At 40.9% G+C, this 19,653-nt stretch overlaps 1 protein-coding gene across 2 annotated transcripts in view; it reads right to left on the bottom strand.

The window, feature by feature from the left end:
- Positions 1–19,092, bottom strand: part of LOC133788617 (wax ester synthase/diacylglycerol acyltransferase 5-like) — a 29,895-nt gene extending 10,803 nt beyond the window's left edge. Inside the window, exons 1-6 of one of the 2 annotated variants that reach the window (XM_062226174.1) lie at positions 18,594–19,057; positions 17,937–18,509; positions 15,451–15,517; positions 14,999–15,099; positions 14,345–14,554; positions 14,075–14,212 (exon numbers count right to left, since the gene is read on the bottom strand). In XM_062226174.1, the coding sequence (XP_062082158.1) occupies positions 14,075–14,212; positions 14,345–14,554; positions 14,999–15,099; positions 15,451–15,517; positions 17,937–18,509; positions 18,594–18,797 (1,293 nt within the window). In that variant the 5' untranslated portion in view covers positions 18,798–19,057. Of the gene's footprint in view, positions 1–14,074; positions 14,213–14,344; positions 14,555–14,998; positions 15,100–15,450; positions 15,518–17,936; positions 18,510–18,593 lie in introns of both variants that reach the window. The other variant, XM_062226175.1, reaches the window with a different exon arrangement.
- Positions 19,093–19,653: the final 561 nt, after the last annotated feature.

The raw sequence follows: 19,653 nt of genomic DNA, 5'->3' as shown, positions 1-19,653 counted from the left end.
ACTACCTGATTGATGACAAGCTACGAGTTACCCGGAGCCCCGCAGTAAGTGCTTCATACTCAATTTCATTATTGGAGACATCAAATCCAAACCTCAGAGCACTGTGTACCCGGAGCCCTTCGGGGGACACCAAGATTAGGCTCACTCTGGCTCCATTTTCATTGGAAGACCCGTCTATGTGCAACTCCCATGTAGGCCCAACCATAGGGGCATCCCAAGGTCTCTCATAGTTTCCTGTGCACTAGGTGATGAAATCTGCTAGTACTTGTCCCTTGATGGTAGTCCTCAGGTGATAGGTCATCCAAACTGACTCAGTTTGATTGCCCATTTAAGGAGTCTCCTGGATGACTCCAGCTTCTGAAGGACTTGCCGCAAGGGATAGTTAGTGAGGACCTAGATGGGATTCACCTGGAAATAGGGAGTTAGCTTCTGAGAGGCCACCATTAGGAAAAAGGTTGTAACGACCCAAATTCAGTGTTAAGGCTTAAGGGCCAGGAGTAGTGTGCCTGGAGGGCATGATGGGATTTGGTGTGTGTTTTTATTGAGTTTTATGCATGATTACGATTTATTGCACGTTATATGACTATTTGATTATTTGAGATGCACGACTATGTGAATTAGTATGCATATAGACCTGATTGTCTTAGAATGAGCATGATTGTGATTTGGCCATTTTAGAGCACAACTGTGATAATTGTATTATGTAATCGTGCCATGTGAGTGTGATGTTATTATCAGGATGCACGCATCGAGACGGTCCTAGTGAGCCAGTTAGTCTAAAGTCACATCGGGATGTTGTACTCGGCTCGGGTGGAGCCTAGGGGTACTTCGGGAACCTTATAAGTGAGTTGAGAATGAGTGGTTAGTTATTGGTAATTGGGTAACCTGGGTAACCATTTGTAACTGCTTTGGGTAACAAGTTTTAAGATAAAAAAAATGATAGAATTGAAATAGAAGTGAAATGACTTAAGTGCCCTTGAAGGTTAGTTAGGAGGGATTATTAGGAAGGGGTAAATTGGTCTTTTGGCAAGGCAAATAGACAAGTTTCAGCTGGGTATATGGGATGTACGGTTTGGGCATTGGGTCACTTGAGGCTTTGATAAAATTAGAAGAGAAGGAAAAGAAGAGGAGAGAAAGGCTAGGGCAAGAAGAAGAAGGAAGAAGAGGTGTAGAAGGGGCTGAAGTGGGAGCTTGGGAGGAGAGCAAGGAAACTTTTAGGGTGGATTCTACTCTTGAGGTAAGGATCTTGTGCATATTTAAGTTTGTTTTCTGTGTTGATGTGAGGAATTTAATGCTTGAGTTAAGATTTTCATGGGTTTTGGTTTGAGTTGCTGAATTTGAGATCAAGGTGTGGATCTTGGGTGTGTTGATGTTTTGATCTTGATCCTAGTGTTTATAAGGTGTTAGATTGTTCATATGAAGTTTGGATTTACGTTTTGGGGTTTAGGTATTGGTTTTGGGTGATTTGGAGAGGTTGAAGCTCGGGAAAACGCGAAGGAAAAACCCAAAATTCTGGGCTGCGAAGGCGTGCCGCGGCACAGGTTTTTCGTGCCGCGGCGAGGGAGCCCCTGACTGATGGGTGTCGCGGCACAAGACCATTTTCAGGATAACTTTTTTGGCAATTTTAGGCCTTAGCTCCGGGGGTTCGGGGGATGTCTCCGGGGAGTTGTTTTAAGGTTTTAGGGGTCCCGGGAGTACGGGATTGGTCCCGGGAAGTGGTTTTGGGCTTGGTTAGTATTAAAAAGTGTTTTATGTGTGTTCTGACTAGGATTTCGGAGAGGCTCGTGCTAGTGGACCGTGCTCGTGATCGTGGTGCATCGGAAAGCACGGAATACAGGTAAGAAAACCGTAACACCCAAGATTAGGGCATGGCCCCACTGTGTGATTGCAGGGCATGGCCCCAGATTGTATTATGTGCAAATGTTTAACCTTAAATGAATCATGATGTGTGTGAATGATTATTTCGAATGTACTATATGTGTGATTATACTGAAATGAACGGCAAGGGCCGAGTGCGGCGTAGGCCGGGTACGGCCGTGGGGCCGAAAGTAACACACAGCACATGGGATGCTTATATTCAGGGTGGGACCCAAGGGATACATGAGTTATCCTCGCGGTGAAAACCGAAACCCCAGGCTTTGGTAAGGCCTCTGGGGCAGCATGGTCGTGCTTGCTTATTATGATGGTTTTCCTATTTATCAGTGAATTATGCCAGCTATATGAATTGCATATGTTATGTATTATTTGGGTTTTCTTGCTGGGCTTCGGCTCACGGGTGCTCCGTGTGGCAGGTAAAAGCAAGGAGTCTGTCAACCGGCCATGAGTATGGAGAGCGTGGGAGCGGGGCGTACATGTTCGGCCTGCCCGACTGCTTTGGTTGGGGGCATTTTGTATATTATGGCTGTATTAAATCATTCTTTTGGTAGTCAACCTGATGTAAATCTATTTTGAGTTATAAATACTTTGTAAACCTTATTTTTTTGGGATCCCAGGTGTTTGATACTTAACGTTTTCAATGAAACTAAACATTTTCTAAGAGTACAGCCTTAAACTCTGGTTTAATCACACTTTTGGTTTTAGAAACCACTTTGAGTCCATTAAATGCACAATTTCTGTTTTAAATTCACTTAGTAACGGCTCTAAGGTAGTAGGGCGTTACAAAGGTTAACTTCACCATAAGCGGGTATTTGGACTCTACCCCAAGGAGTCTCTTACTTGTATAGTACACTGGGTGCTGGACGTGACCTTCATCATGCACCAAGGCGACACTAATGGCACTCTCCAAAATAGCCATATAGAGGAGGATGGTCTCCCCATCCATGGGCTTTGAGAGGATTGGTCAATTATCTTTAACTGCTTGAATTCCTGTTCACACTCCTCTGTCCATTCGAACCTTTGAAGTATGTTGAAGAACGATATGCACTTATCAGTTGCTTTGGAGATAAAGCGACTTAGGGTTGTTATCCTCCCGATGAGGCTCTGCACATCTTTATGTTTGCAGGGGATGGCATATCGACCAGAGCTTTGATTTTCTTGGAGTTTTCCTCTATCCCCCAGGTGCTGAAGATGAAACCTAGGAACTTCTCAGAGGCAACCCCAAAAGTGCACTTTTGGGGATTCAACTTCTTCCTGAATCAGGAAAGCACTGAAAAAAATTCCTCTTGGTCTTTCACGTTGTCAGGAGCCATCTTGGATTTAGCCAGCATGTCATCCACGTAAACCTCCATGTTTCGACCCATCTAGTTCTTGAACATACGGTTTACCAGCCTCTGATAGGTGGTACCAACATTCTTGAGCCTGAAGGACATCAGTTTGTAGCAGTACACTCCTTTATCAATTCGAATGCTGGTGTGCTTTTGGTGCGAGACATGCATGGAAATCTGGTTGTACCCTGAGGGCGTCCACCATTTGATCTATCTTTGGCAAAGGAAAATTATCCTTTGAGCAAGCCATGTTGAGGTCGGAGAAATCTATACAAGTCCTCCAAGTGCCATTTGGCTTGGGCACCAGGACCAAATTAGATAGCCACTTCACATTCGCGAGAAGCTTGTCCACCTCAACCTTCAAAGCCAGTGCCTGGATTGGGTCAATCGTCCTCCACTTCTGTTGAATTGGAGTAACGTTGGGGTCAATGTTCAAGGCGTGACATATTATATTTGGGTCAATGCCTGTCATGTCAGAGTGAGACCAAACAAAGACATCTTGGTTGTCTTGGAGAAAGCTCACCAGCACTTCTCAGACCCCCACCTTGAGGTTCTTCTCGACCTTGGCTTTCCTGTCAAGGAGGGATGCGTCAAGGATCACCTCCTCACCCTCCTCCATGGATTTGACAACCCTCTCTTCTTGAACTTTGGGGTCCAACTCATTGGGTTCCTCTGCTTGAACAGCATGTACCTCCACTTCCTCAAGAGGAGGTTGCTCGGGGTCTACTGCCTCAATCACCATTACAGGTTGCTTGAGGGACACATTCTAGCACTTCCTGGCCTTCTTTTGGTCTCCACGGACAATGCCAATTCCTGCCTTAGTGGGGAACTTCATGCACATTTGGTGAATTGAAGTGACCTCCCCAAATTCTACCAGAGTTGGACTCCCCAATATGGCATTATACGCCGAGGTACAGTCCACAAAAATGAAGGTGTAGTAAATGAAGACTTGACGAGGCACCTCTCCAAACATCACAGGCAGCTTGATTTGCCCCATCGGAACGAGGCCTTCCCTTGAGAACCAATATAGAGTCGAGGTGCACGGGGACAGGTCATTCATGGTCAGCTTAATCTTCTTGTTGGCTGACTTAAACAGGATGCTCACATAACTCCTATTGTCCACCAGGATCTGAGCCACCATCTTGTTGGAAATATGGCTCTCGACCACTAGAGAATCATGGTGGGGAAAATGCACCCACCGAGAATCATCCTCAGAGAATGTGATGACACGGCCAGTCATCCTATGCATCTGCGCTGGCAGCTGAGTTAATGACAATATCTTGCCATCGTGATTTAGGGCTCGTGCATACCTATTCTGCGAACCCTGAGAGGTGGCCCCCAAGTGAGGTCCTCCTGAGATAGTTCCCACTCTCCCTGTCACTGGGGGAGGCCCGTGGACTACATGTTGTTGTGGGGCTGCGGGTACTCCCCGTTGCGGAAGCACTCCTACAGCCCGGGCATGAACCGGGCTTGTTCTGCCCTAAGTATACTGGTGAAAATGCCCTAGCTCGATGAGGTTCTTAATATCATCTTTGAGTTTTTGTCAGTCGTTGGTGTGTGCCCAACATCATTGTGGAATCGACAAATTTGTTGGGATCTCTTCTTTCCCCGTCCCTCCAGATGGGGTGTGGTTTTCGGTAGTGGACATGTTGTTTCGTGGCCAAGAAGATCTTTCCTCGAGAGTCCACCAGGTTTGTATACTTGGAGTACTGCAAGACATAATTCTCCTCGGGGGTCGCTCCTTGTCCAGCCGAAGCTGCTCTAGATCCATTGGGCTTTCTGCCCTTGCCTTTGCCCCCGCGTTTACTTCTGCTGGGGGTCATCATGGGTGTTGTCGATTGGTCTAGAGTCACAATTCCAGCACTGAATGTAGGCTGAAAATCATTATACCCACTATATTTTCATTTTTCAACCTAAAACCTCACCACACTCTCGTTGGGATTGACCCCATATCCTGTTAGAGCAGCACTAAGGCCAGTAGGAGGCACGACACTAAAGCCAACTAACTGGACAGTTGGGCTAAACTTTAGGATGCTCACCGCACTCTCGTTGGAGAGGAGTGTAAGGTGGGTACTAGGTCCCTGAAGCCACGAGTTCCGGAGTCAGCAGAATGGGGAAAGCGACGGGTACACCAAATGCTCCAATCTGGGCACCCTCCTAATTTATATATTCTTATGCTAAATGAATGAAGTCGTCGAGCCTGAGACACCCCCTCCGCTGGAGGTCATCCCAAAAAGGAGACCCTACATGGATGCCTGCCTATAAGGCCATCAACTGCTGCCCATTGTCGACCCTCTTGGCCCTAGCTGCTTCCTCCTTGAAGCACTTGATGTAGGCCTTGAGGGTTTCGAGGGGCCTTTGCTTTATGGTTCCCAAGGCGTTGACCTCAAAGCTCACCTTCCTAGCCACTATAAATTTCCTTCCGAATGAGGATGAGGGATGGTGCCAGGATTGAATGGACCCCAGTTTGTGCTTCTTGAACCATTCATCCGCCGGTCTCTTCATGGTCAATGGGAACACATGGCACTTCGTGTCCTCAGAGACACGATGCAATGACATCAATCAGTTGAACTTTGACAGATGGTGAGTGGAATCCATGCTACCATCATAAGACATGATGGTTGGCATCTTGAAGCCTCTCGTGGCAATGGGCTTCCACTATGTGGGAAGTAAACGACTCCCTATACTCATCCTCCGAGTTTTCGCATGGAGAGGGTCGCGTTCTTGATTGTCCCTCTGTGCCGGGTGTTCTTTCTTCCGAACAATAAGATTGTCCTAGAGATCTGGCTGATCTCTCCTCCCAAAGTTTTCCTCGGGAGTTGCTATACCCCTACGAGCATTTAAGCCATCTCATAGGTCTAGTTGACCAAGGTGGCAACCACTGTCCTCGAGATACTCCGTCTCAATCTCCCCATTGGACTCGATGTTTTCGTTACTAACCGAGATGCTAAAACCTTGCTCTTGGTTAACGGAGACATTCCTCCAATTGGCCCCTAAGCCAAAAGGTCTGCAAAGCTGGCGAGGTGCTGGGTGGACACCACATCCAGGCCTAGCACGATCCGTCTAGGCGTGCCTAGGCGGAACGCCTGGGGCACCACGGGTGCTGGTGGCATGGCGATGTCCTTGAGCACCTTGCCCTTTATTCTTGCTTGTTGGCCTCGGGGCCTTGTTGTGTTCGCGGGCTCGACATACCTACTTTTTCCTTAGAGCAAGGTTTTCATCGACTCTTCCCTTGCCACACTCTCATGGCGTAGGTGGAGATCCAACTCCAGCTGGGTGCGTAGGCGACACACCAACTGGTGGGTCTTGTGCCATATCAGCCGGGTGCTCGGGAGGAACACCTACTGCATTAGTAGGTGACACTCTAGCTGGCTGCACTGGTGGCACACCAGCTGGCTGCCTAGATAGTAGTTCGCCATCTGGGTCTGCTGGCAACCCTTGTGTCGCCAGAGTGGCCCTCATGGCGTTAACCATCTCCTACAGGGCGACAACATTTCCCTCCTAGGCATCAATTTTTGGCTATTGGGTGGCCACTTGGTCGCGAAGCACCACCACCTCTGGTGGGTCCTCCGCGTCCATAGGCTGAGGATAATCCTCCTTATAATATTCATCATCGCCACCATCATATACGTCATCATAATCGTAATCCTCCTAGACTACCTCCGGGAGGTCTTGTGGAGGTGGATGGCTTGTTTCCCCTCCCTCAACTCTGGGTGGAGGAGCTACATCGTCTAATGCATTCCATCTAGTGGTCACCATGGTTGTTTTGTTCAAGCTTTCTTCAAGCTCTCAATGAAAGCCCCAAAATGTTGACTACCTTTTCCGCTATCAACCTAACTAAGAAAATGATAAAAAAAAATAGAAGAAAATAACACAGAAGTTTTACATGGCTCAGGCTATAAAAGAGCCCTAGTCCACGAGTCTTTGTTATTAATGAGTTTGTAGCTTATTTTTACAAGCTTCAATGAGGTCTCAGGCAGCGTATATATTGCTCTTAGTTTATAATGCTTAACTAGACAAAATTTTGAACCATTTACAAAGAGATATCCCAACCCTAATGGACAATTAATACAACATTCTGCATTATTTGGGGAGTAAAATACTAATTAATTACATATGGGTGCACTAATATAGACCATGGGCCCAAGCAGATTGCACGGGACTCATTTGCAGAAAGTCGCCCACCAACTTTACGGGGAACAAGTATTTGACAGTGTCAGGATGCGGCTGCACGTTTACCCATGTCAGGCAACGTTGTGCGAAATGTCGATTGTCGAGTGTACGAACTCAACACCACTACTCGAGGCTCACCAAAAGTTGTTTGATGATCGTATGGTGGGCCACAACTGCAACGATTGCCACCTGGAAGCTACCATAGGTCTGAGGGCAAGGATCCTAGACCTGAGGGATTGGTGCATGATGGAAGCGAGAGGACCACCTAAACGGTCCTCGGAGCGTGGCCTCGCTTGGAGACACCTGTGCCTCGAGGACAGACCTCAGGGCATGGCCTCCCTTGGAGACATCCACGTTTGGCCGGACCACAACACTCGGAAGGGTTTTACACTCCGAAGAGCTGTACAAGACCTTAGTAGCGCTCGATGAGCTTAATTACTCCTATATTGACTGTCACATGTCTAGTGGTGAAAACACAGACAACAATACCAGTAGGGTAAAAAGGAATACACTACCATAGACTCTCTGAGATGTTTAATGTTAATATATGGCATATATATGTTCGAAAGATCATATTTTTACAATAAAAAAAAAAAATTACCTTTGAGAACCATTGAAATAATTATTAAAAAATAAAAATAATTATTTTTAAAAAATCACTTAAAAAATTCACAAAAAGTTTTAAAATGGATTAGAAAAACCCAATCAAATTTAATTAGTAACTAGAATAGGCTCGACTGAATACTTTGTACTTGAATAATAATATGGGATAATAGCGGCAAAACTACTCAAATAGATATATACAAATCTTGCAGTTAAATATCTATGTAAAAAAATTTACGGAAAAACTACTTAAGTAGTGGATTTTCTTGCACTCCCTGTTGTTAAGTCAAATGTTAAAACTAAGTCTATGAGATACGTGGTGTCACGGGCTGACATTTTGACAGCGGAAATGCCCGTGCGGCACCTTGACTCCTCTGAGCCAAGGTCAGCCTTCCAACCATTCGAATAACAATGGGCACATTTTTCGCGCGACCGTGTGCCTCTGCACACTTCCGTCTCTCGAACAACTCTCACTGAGTCATGCTCTCAAGCATCTATGAGTGCAACCATGCATCAAGGCTATCTAGCCAAGACACTCACACTGTCCATAGGTTCTCACTATGGCAAGGCAAATCCCAACACCAATGCTCACCCAGACATTCGCAAGTCAAGGTAGCATGTGTGGCTAAGAGCCAACACCAAGCTGACGTGCCAACACCTCCCATCATGTCCCATTCGATACTATCCGATTAGCTCACGTCACAGACCAAGGACTCCCATACGTCCATGGTCCAATCCTCAAGGCACCATACCATCATGCATGTTGGCAGGCCCTCGAGACTGGCTGCCAGACTAGTAGCATACACTGGACCTCTGTCCTACTCAAGCATAGTGCACCCTCCAATGCTTGCATGCTAACAAGTCCCACGAATGGCTTCCCGTGCCATCTCGTGTCGAGATTCGTGGCCATGGCGCACCACGACATCTCTCGAAGGTTTGGGCCACGTTCCATGCAAGCGGCATCCCGGCAAGCCAAGGGAACCGTACCCTTAAACCTCTGGCAACACACTTCGACGCACTACCAGGGCGGCCCGGTAATGTCCATGAGTACTCCTACTCATGGAGACATATGAGTCCCCTCGTGGTCCTCATATGCCCGCCCTACTAGTCCTCCCAACTAGTAGTAGCTCACTTGACGCACCTGCGCCAGGGGGTGGTGGAGAGCTGACACCAGGTGCTCCCCCTACAAAGAGCCTTCTGAGCTTTTAGCCTTCTACCAGGAACATATATGATTTTCGCTTGGGAGACATATTTGGCTTCCAGCTCACCAATTCTCCGAATCTCCCAAATCCGATCATACCATTGCGTTCATTGACCCTTCAATATGGAACCTACCAAGTCCCGTCCATTTTCGGGCAATATTGAAGATATTTACGAAAATGCCACTGCCGTACAAACTAGGCATCAGCATGCTCACCAGCCTGCACCCTCGCGTGCGCATCTGACCGAGTGCCATCCTAGCTTGTAACGTGCCATCAAGGCCGGCACGTTACACTCTCCCACACTTCAATTGTCGATGCCCTCATCGACAGACCGCTGGCCAATCTTCCTGCCTCGACTCCTAAGCTCACTCCATGCTTCTTCCGAGTCTTGAGTCTGCACTAGTCCCTCTACTACTGTAGAATCACCAACTTGGCGATGATCTCCCACGTCCACCCTTGGACTCGATCACGGACCCCATGCCACCTTCGCTATTCGGAATGCTCCCATGAAGTAGTGCCGCTGCACTCGAATACTCCTTGCATACATGAACTCCTCCGAGTATATCACGATGTCCCTCCAGTCAACCAAGCAGCCCTTGGAACACTGACCCCAAAGCCAACACATCTTTTGATTGTTGCTTTCCCGCCAATTTTCCAATGCCTACTCTCTTATTGACAAGGACAAAATTAAGGTGCACCCCTCAAGGTGAGGTTCGCAAACCAACCGTTCCCAACGACACCTACGAAACATCCTTCCATTGAAGGCATGTCTCTCTTCAACGTGGCACTCATGCCAACTATAGCCTTATGCAGTATCTAGTGCATCCTTGCACACAGACTTCGCGAAGTAGTCTCCCAGAATTTTGGCCCTCCGGCCTTACTGCATACCCAAGGCTTGATGTGAAATGGCCACTCCTGACCATAAGCATCACTGCTCCTCTAAGCTTCTACAATGTGGTCAATGATCTGACATCATTCGAAACCACTGCATTGCCTTCTGGCTCATGCTCATGCTGACTCTCAGCATCGTGCCTCAAGTTCTGCCCCCAAATCAACCTTGCCTAACTCTAGACGACCTGTTGAATCTTGACAAGCTTGACTGCACTTTACCTCACTCTTGAGGTCTGAAGTTGTCCCAATCCGCTATCTCCCTTCGGCATATGTTCTCTGAATCATTCGAATTGTGTTCCCATAAACACGTGTCCCCATAAAACACTAAGCATGTCCCATAACATGCTGCAAAACCTGCCCAATCTTGGTCTCAGCCTACGCCCATGCATATTGTCTATCTGCAGTTTCAATTGGTCACCTGACCTACTCGCATCAGTCATGCATGTCTTCGCACTGTACAACCCATCTGTTGTTGTGTTTCTCTCTAGATTCACACACCAAAACTGAACAAGTACCCTGACCCTTCGAACATATGAATTAGTGGGCTCCCCCACTTCAACTTGGGAATAACTTCTTTTCTCGAGGTGTACCTCTCAAGATATAGCTCGCAAGCTAACCGCTTTTCTCGTGCGGTCCCTCGTTCCATTTATCACTTTTGAAGATTATGTTGAACTAATGTCTCGGCCATTCTGACTCTTCGCCCCTCGACATATCTACGTTACCTTAGTACCTGAGTCTTGTTGACTTTCACCTTAGGCAAACGTTGCACTGATGTTACCTTAGTACCTGAGTCCTGACGACTTTCACCCTAGGTAACTGGCTCTGTCTTTGTCTCTGAGTCTCCTTGACTTTACATTCTGAACAACTAACGATCTCCATGATAACTCATCTCGATGCTTTTGTAATGGAACATTGGTCTGCTATTTGGATGTTTGAACCGTGAAGGTCTCTCCCCCACTTCAACTGTTGGCGTCCTCGACAACTTGCCCACACGCAAGAACGTCTGACCACCCCAAGTCTTCATGCACACAACAAATCTAGAAGTGCCCCCCGTAGGATGTGACTCTCGAGTCAACTACTTCGTGTAGCACCACTGTCGATTCCCCTATGCATGCACTGTCCACATAGCTATCCATCTGCTCTATACTAGCATCTCGCCCCTCCGGGCAGCTTCTCTCGGCTTCTATGGTCACTAAGTCCCAATAGCAAGGCCCTCCGGCCCACATTTAAACCCAAGCACCATCTCTGCCTCCTTAAGCCTTCTTGTAGTTCTAAGTTTCCTTGACGCGGCTCTCCAGCGCTCTCGAAACCCTAGTACTATTCTGACCACTGCGCGCGGTCTACTCGACCCTGCTGGCCTTTGATGCATATATTCCACAACATAGAATATCTTACAATGCTCTAGTGTTGCTCACACAAGCTAACATCTCTGTGAGCCAACACGTCCCACTCAATTGTCTCGGCGTCTCCCCTCCGGACTAGAACAAGTAAACATGCAAACACTTCCAAGTACGACTGCCCTCTGACGATCGCGGCCACGGCCACCTTGGTCTCCTTGTGATGCCATTTGGCACACAAGTAGCAACTGAAGCATTCCATGCTCAACTTTATCTAGTTCCCCAAAGCTGTCCACTCTCGACTTCTGTCGTGACTGACAAGCGTCTGACGGCCACTATTATGCTCACTCACTATTGCCTACAAGTTCCCTTTTCAACAACAGCGCTCCACGCGACTTACACTGTCACTCAGGCAAACCTGAACTAGTGAACCAAGCATAAAACCTTGACCTCTCGATCAAACCTTGTCTCATGTCAATGAGTTCCAACTCTTTTGTAGCACCTCTCCACAATTGCACGTGGTTGTTGTCTTTCTAGCATCTCTGAACTTTGATTCGAAGCAACCATAACTTGCCCCCTATCTAGAATGTCCAGTGTTCCCACGAAGAAGAGCAACCAAGTCTCATCCCGTCTCAGCCTACTGATCCTTTCTAGGTGACTAAAAGGCTCAACGACATCTGTCCAAGCATCCAGACCTTTATGGCCCTTCAGCACGCCTACATCCTTTCTAGGATGGGCCAACCAGGTTCACCCCAACTTGAGATGAACCTGGCTCTGATACCAACTGTCACGGGCTGACATTTTGACAGCGGAAATGCCCGTGCGGCACCTTGACTCCTCTGAGCCAAGGTCAGCCTTCCAACCATTCGAATAACAATGGGCACATTTTTCGCGCGACCGTGTGCCTCTGCACACTTCCGTCTCTCGAACAACTCTCGCTGAGTCATGCTCTCAAGCATCTATGAGTGCAACCATGCATCAAGGCTATCTAGCCAAGACACTCACATTGTCCATAGGTTCTCACTATGACAAGGCAAATCCCAACACCAATGCTCACCCAGACATTCGCAAGTCAAGGTAGCATGTGTGGCTAAGAGCCAACACCAAGCTGACGTGCCAACACCTCCCATCATGTCCCATTCGATACTATCCGATTAGCTCACGTCACAGACCAAGGACTCCCATACGTCCATGGTCCAATCCTCAAGGCACCATACCATCATGCATGTTGGCAGGCCCTCGAGACTGGCTGCCAGACTAGTAGCATACACTGGACCTCTGTCCTACTCAAGCATAGTGCACCCTCCAATGCTTGCATGCTAACAAGTCCCACGAATGGCTTCCCGTGCCATCTCGTGTCGAGATTCGTGGCCATGGCGCACCACGACATCTCTCGAAGGTTTGGGCCACGTTCCATGCAAGCGGCATCCCAGCAAGCCAAGGGAACCGTACCCTTAAACCTCTGGCAACACACTTCGACGCACTACCAGGGCGGCCCGGTAATGTCCATGAGTACTCCTACTCATGGAGACATATGAGTCCCCTCGTGGTCCTCATATGCCCGCCCTACTAGTCCTCCCAACTAGTAGTAGCTCACTTGACGCACCTGCGCCAGGGGGTGGTGGAGAGCTGACACCAGGTGCTCCCCCTACAAAGAGCCTTCTGAGCTTTTAGCCTTCTACCAGGAACATATATGATTTTCGCTTGGGAGACATATTTGGCTTCCAGCTCGCCAATTCTCCGAATCTCCCAAATCCGATCATACCATTGCGTTCATTGACCCTTCAATATGGAACCTACCAAGTCCCGTCCATTTTCGGGCAATATTGAAGATATTTACGAAAATGCCACTGCCGTACAAACTAGGCATCAGCATGCTCACCAGCCTGCACCCTCGCGTGCGCATCTGACCGAGTGCCATCCTAGCTTGTAACGTGCCATCAAGGCCGGCACGTTACACGTGGCAGCCTCCAATTCCTCAAAAATATTTTTAAAATAATTAAAAATATTAAAAAATTCAGGAAAAAATAATATTTTTAAAAAATTACCTCCAATATTAAAAATTTACAAAAAATAAAATAAAATATTTTAAATTCCAAAAAATTAACACAAATATTTTTAAAACTAAAAAACATTAATTAATAAAAAATCTAAATAAAATCATAAAAAACTCAAAATACAATCTAATTTCATATTCATTAAAAATGAACTTTTTATGATTTTTATTTAAATTTTTCATTGAATTAATGTAATTTTTTAGTTTTCAAAATACATGATTTCATTTTTTTTTAATTTAAAATATATTATTTATTTTTTGGGGAAGTTATTTATTTTCTTACTAAATTTTTAATGAATTTAAAAAATTTTAAAAATTAAAAAAAAAAATTGGAGGCTACCACCTATCTCATAAGATTAGTTTTAACTGTTTTGACCTAACGGCAGTGAGTTAAATGCAAGAAAATTATTTAAGTAGTTTATCCGTCAAAATTTTTATATAGTATTTAACCGACAGAATTATAGCTATTTAAGAAGTTTTGCTGTTAATTTTTTTACATAAATATTTAGTTACAAAAATTATAACAACTTAATTAGTTTTGACACCCTTATTCCTAATAATAATAATAATAATAATAATAATAATATGAAAGAAAAAATAAAAACTTACACGTGGAAAGCCGTAAACAGCTACAGCAATATAAGAAAGTGGATGGCCGTAAAAACTGATTTCTTCGATAGGACCAACCATGTTTGAGAAGCCTGTTGTTATATTAAAAGCCGCTCTATGTGATACTCTAGCAGCTGTCTGTTAATTAATTAATTTTTCAATTTCAATAAAGTGATCACAATTAGGTGGCTCATCTCGTGTGATTACAAATTTTTAGCTACCAAAAAGAGAAAAAGAGTAGAATAATAAATAATTATGTGCGGTACGTACCTTAATTCCCAAGGTTTTGAGTATAATTTTGTTAAGTAAGTAGGTGCAGAAAATTCCTCCGGAGTTCTTTTTCCTATCAACGGTAGATTTGGCTGCACGAACATAATCCAACGGATCATCTCGTAAAGCAATTTTGAAAGGGAGAAGGATAAACCCATACAAGTTACCCCATTTCGTCTTTGTGCCATTAGACATCAAATCCGCAAGAGCCTGCTTAATTTATGGGTAAAATTATTGATTAAAGACAATTTTTTCATAAATATACACATTCGAAATTATTAATTTATAATTTATTTATTGTTATTTTATGAAAGATCGAGAGAATACTGATATATTCATAAATATAATAATTCATATGGTGTCTAGATAAGATTCAATATTAATTCTTTTAGGACAGATCAGGGATTGAATATTCATAAATTATTATACATATGCTAAAAAAATTATTTTGAACTGGAAAGTCACTTAACTTAATATTTGTAGAATTAAAATGATCATATAATTAATATACTTGGTCTCGATTGATTTGTTTGATATATATCTTCACGCACGTTCGATTGAAAATATTAATTATATAATGTTGAAGAAGTTTATTAGTTATGTTGTTACAACATTAATTAAGATATAGGTAGAAAAGGAAAGACACTAGTTAACCTGAATACCCTTAACGGGCCTTAAATTAACAGCAATTCTTGCCCTGAGACGTATTCCTTTAGGAAGATAATTTCCCTTATCATCTTTTCCATGTGTATCACCTGATCATAAAAACAAGGTACATGATATGTGAGCATAAAATATGCACAGAATTACACAAACTAATTAATTTTTTCAACTAAATATTACACACAAAACTGCTACATCATTATGCCTAATATTTTTATGTTCACGTATATATCATTATTTCGTGTTAATTAAGTGACTTTTTATTTTTTATTTTTTGGATTGTAATTACAATTAAACTAGCTATAGCGGGTCTAAGAAAGTGAGAAGATTACTAAAATTATTAGTATATATATATATATTTATATATATGCAAACCTACAAGTAAATCTTATATTTTTGTATTATTTTTATTTACAAATAAATGCTCAAAAAAATCAACTCACCATATCTGCGGTTCAAATATTGCGAAAAACCGGCTTGTGTCACCCCCACTAAAACGTCATTGACCGTCTGATCATATATATATTTGTTAGATTAAATTTGAGAAAATGCAGAGCATGAAAAGTAGTATCACAGACTGGTGAGAAGTATTAAACACATAAAAATTCAAAATTAAGTGATAAAATAAGGCTCTATTAATATGTTTTGAAAATAAGATATTCCATTAATTTTGATTTTCTAGCTAAGTCATTAAGACATTAATTAAAAAGTACCTTTACTTTTACCATTTTCATTTAAGTACTCTTAGTGTGTCATCAATCTAAACTTAAAATTATATAGCTAGCTAGGTTAATACCATTTTACATTCTGAGTTTTTGCTAAACACTATATTTATATATATATACATATATATATATAATTCTATGTTTTAAAAGATTTCACAAGAGACTTTATAATTACTAAAACAAACAGTTCTAATCAAACTTTTTGACAAGATTTTCATAAAAAAAAAATCAAAATACCATTTAATTGAATAATGACTAAATAATGTTATGTATTTATATTTATATTTTTAATTTAATTGAATTTTAAATGTATTTTTTAATTTAATTTAATTTTAAATGTATTTTTTAATTTAATTTAATTTTATATTATTTCAAATATAATTGATTGAAACAATGTAAATAAGGATATTTCCGGGGTTTTTATTAAAATTTAATCAACAAGCTTACTAGAATAAATGTAAAGGTTATCTTTGGTTTCAGTTAAAATGGATATATTGGTATTTTTATAAAAATCTTGTAAAAATGTTTTACTAGAATTATGTTACATATTATATATAGTTTGTTTTAAAAATTATAAAGTCTGTTGTGGAATTTTTAAAACACAAGTTTATATTTAGTATTTAGCTAAAACTCAAGGTATGACATGATATAGGGAGCTATATTTATACTCCATAAATTTATACACATCCAAACTAAATACAGTACTTTCTATAAATTAAAAATGTATTTATTTATAATTATACCTTATGTATCTTTTATATTATTAGATCTTGAATTATACAACCCTTTTACAAAATATTAAAAAGAAATTACGTTTCAAGTTTTTTAAATACAAATATGAATTTTTCTTAATAAAATAAATAATTAAAAAAATATATAAATGTTTTATACAATCTAAAATAAAAATTATTTTTTATTATAGTATTTATATAATGTTAAAAGATTAGGAAGGCTAAATTTAAAATTAAAAAAATTCAATTTTGTTAGAATTAATTGAGATATGGTTACTAAGTCTAAATATATATATATATATATTTTAGTAATTTTATATAAGAATAAATATGTAATAAAAATATATTTTTAAAAATGGCTCAATGTATAATCCCAATCATATAAGATGTTTGTATGCATTCAATATATATACACTTATTACACCACTGCCATACAAATGAAATTTAATTATTATAACAGAAAACGAATTATATAAATATATCTACGTGTAGAACGGTTTTTTAATTTTTTTAAGTAAATTTTAACGGAATATTCTTATATATAACAGAATATTTTTATATTTAACAGTAATTGTAAACATAACTTAATCTTAAATAAATAAATAATTAAACAAATTAAAATAAGATATTTTTGAGATATTTTACAATGATAATTGTTTAAAAATAATAAAACCATATGTTTTATAACTTAAATAAAATTTAATCAAACTTAATATTATATTAAACATATAATCTATAATAATTTGTTGTCACTGCCAAATTTAAAAATTAGAACAAACATAAACTTAAACAAAAATAAATTAATTAAAATAAGATATTTTATGATAATTTAAATAATTAAATCATATTTATTTAAAAATAATAAAGACATGCATATTATTTTTTTATCTTACAAATTTGTGTGATAATTTATTTTTATAAGTATTAGAGCTTCTTTTTCTTCATCAAATTCACCAAAGGACATTGCGATATATATTAGAATCTAAAAATAGTTGATACATATATACTAGTGTCTACACTATGACTTTTTCTATTCTTATTTTATTTCTATTATCAATTTCTTTTTAAATATTATTCTATTTTATATATGTCATGTAATCATGTAAATATATATGTATGTCAACGTTATGTTTAAATGTTATATATGTAAAGATTATTAATATAAATATTTATATTTAATATAAAATTATAATTCATTCGATTATAAAAATATATATTCAAAAAAATAGTGACCCAATTTTTATTAAAATTATATACAATGTTTATAACTTTAAAACTAAATAAACATTCGGCTTTTACCTAGTATATATATATGGTAGCAAAACACAATTATCTCATAACATTATTATTTTTAATTTTATCTTAATTAAAAAATTATATATATAAATATATATATATATATATATATAAATTTCAATGGAAAAAAAGAAAAGAAAATAGTACGTCTCTATGTATATAAATAAATGTATATACCGCATTCATTGCGTCCTTGATTAACTTGATGTCATCCAAACTAACTGTACGATGGACGAAACGATTTACAGCAAACTCACACCCCTTTTGGCCTTTGATTGGAGTATTCGTATCCTTGAGGAACAAAATGGTGGCCGCGTACATAACGAAATCCACAACAGTGTTCCAAACCAACAACACTGCCGACCAAACAGCCAGCCAGAACTGCCAAATCGAATTGAAGTTAGTAGTAGCTGATGATGATTTCTGAGTTGGATTCATGGCGGGAAGGGTGGGCAGCTTTTCAGGGTCAGAGGTCTGGCGGGTGCATGAGAGGAGAAGAGACATGAGAGAAACTCCGTCCCCGACGGAGTGGTGAATTCGGAAGACTACGGATGCCTCCGACTGCGACGTTTTCAAATTTAGGATATGAAGCTCCCATAATGGCCTGCAAAAGTCGAGCGGAGTTTTCGTCATGTGTGAGATGTAGTCCTCCATGAATCGATCTGGATCGTCAATTTGCTCATCAATGCTTGCAACGATTACGTGCTCTTCTAGGTTTACTGAGCTCGGAATCCATCCCTCATCCTTCACCTAATTAATTATGCATTTAATTAGCTTCAAAAAAAAAAAAAAAACTATTGTTTCATTCATTTCGTGTAAGTAATAAAAACTGACCAGCTTACTAGAGAAGCGGGGATGTTTAATCAAAGTCTGCTCTAAACCGGTTTTAATGAGATTGGGATCGATACTTGTCTTGAAGCCTATGATTGCAACGATGTAGCTATCGTATTTCAGAGAATGAAATATACGCGTCGCCGGACTCAGCTTCAGTCGCTCATCATGCCCATGGGACGAGTACGCGTTGTCCGCTGCAGCCATGTTACACGGACGTTCTCAATGCCGTTTTGGGAAATCAACTGACCTCTCTAGGCTTATCTAGTACTAGTATTTCTAATTTTAAGTAGCAACAATATAATCAAAATAAGGAAGCCTCGTCTTAATTAGAAGTTTCAAGGAAACTTCCAATTTTTGGTTTCTAGCGTATATTACCATAGTGTATGCCTCTGTATAAAGATACTAGAAAATAAAAATAAAATAAAATGATTTCTGTTAGATTTAAGCTGGGCCGTCTTCGTATTGAGATTTCTGTTTTTTATTTTATTTTTAAAAAAATTGAAAAAAATGCTGATCAGCCCAGTTCGAAAGGACAACATTTAATAGTATTGCTATCCGACACCTTAAAGTGTCAAATACCACACGAAATGTCACTTCATAGTAGAGCTGGCAATTTTCGATACGACACGATGACACGACTCGAAAACGACACGAAATAAATGAGTTTGGGTGACACATTTAATTTTCGTGTCATAATCGTGTCAACACGTTTAACACGTTTATTAAACGTGTCATTTTCGGGTCAACCCGCTTAAGGCGCAAATGACACGCTTAAGACACGTTTAAGATTATATAAACATTTTAATTTATTTATATTATGTTAATAGTGTCAATTTCGTGTCGTGTCAATTTCGTGTCGTGTTATTACACGTTTAATTGTGTATTAATCGTGTTAGTTTTAGATTTGTGTCAAATGACAAATTTATTAAACGTGTTATCGTGTCGACACGTGTGACCCGCTAAGATAATCATGTCGTGTACGAGTTTGGATTTCTGACACGAATAATAATCGTGTCGTGTACGGGTTTACTCTAATCGTGTCGTGTCATAATCGTGTCGA

The sequence above is a fragment of the Humulus lupulus genome, chromosome 7, assembly GCF_963169125.1.
Source record: "Humulus lupulus chromosome 7, drHumLupu1.1, whole genome shotgun sequence".
Classification (NCBI taxonomy): domain Eukaryota; kingdom Viridiplantae; phylum Streptophyta; class Magnoliopsida; order Rosales; family Cannabaceae; genus Humulus; species Humulus lupulus.
Note: the sequence above shows the minus strand (reverse complement) of the source record. Positions and strands in the feature narration are given on the sequence as shown.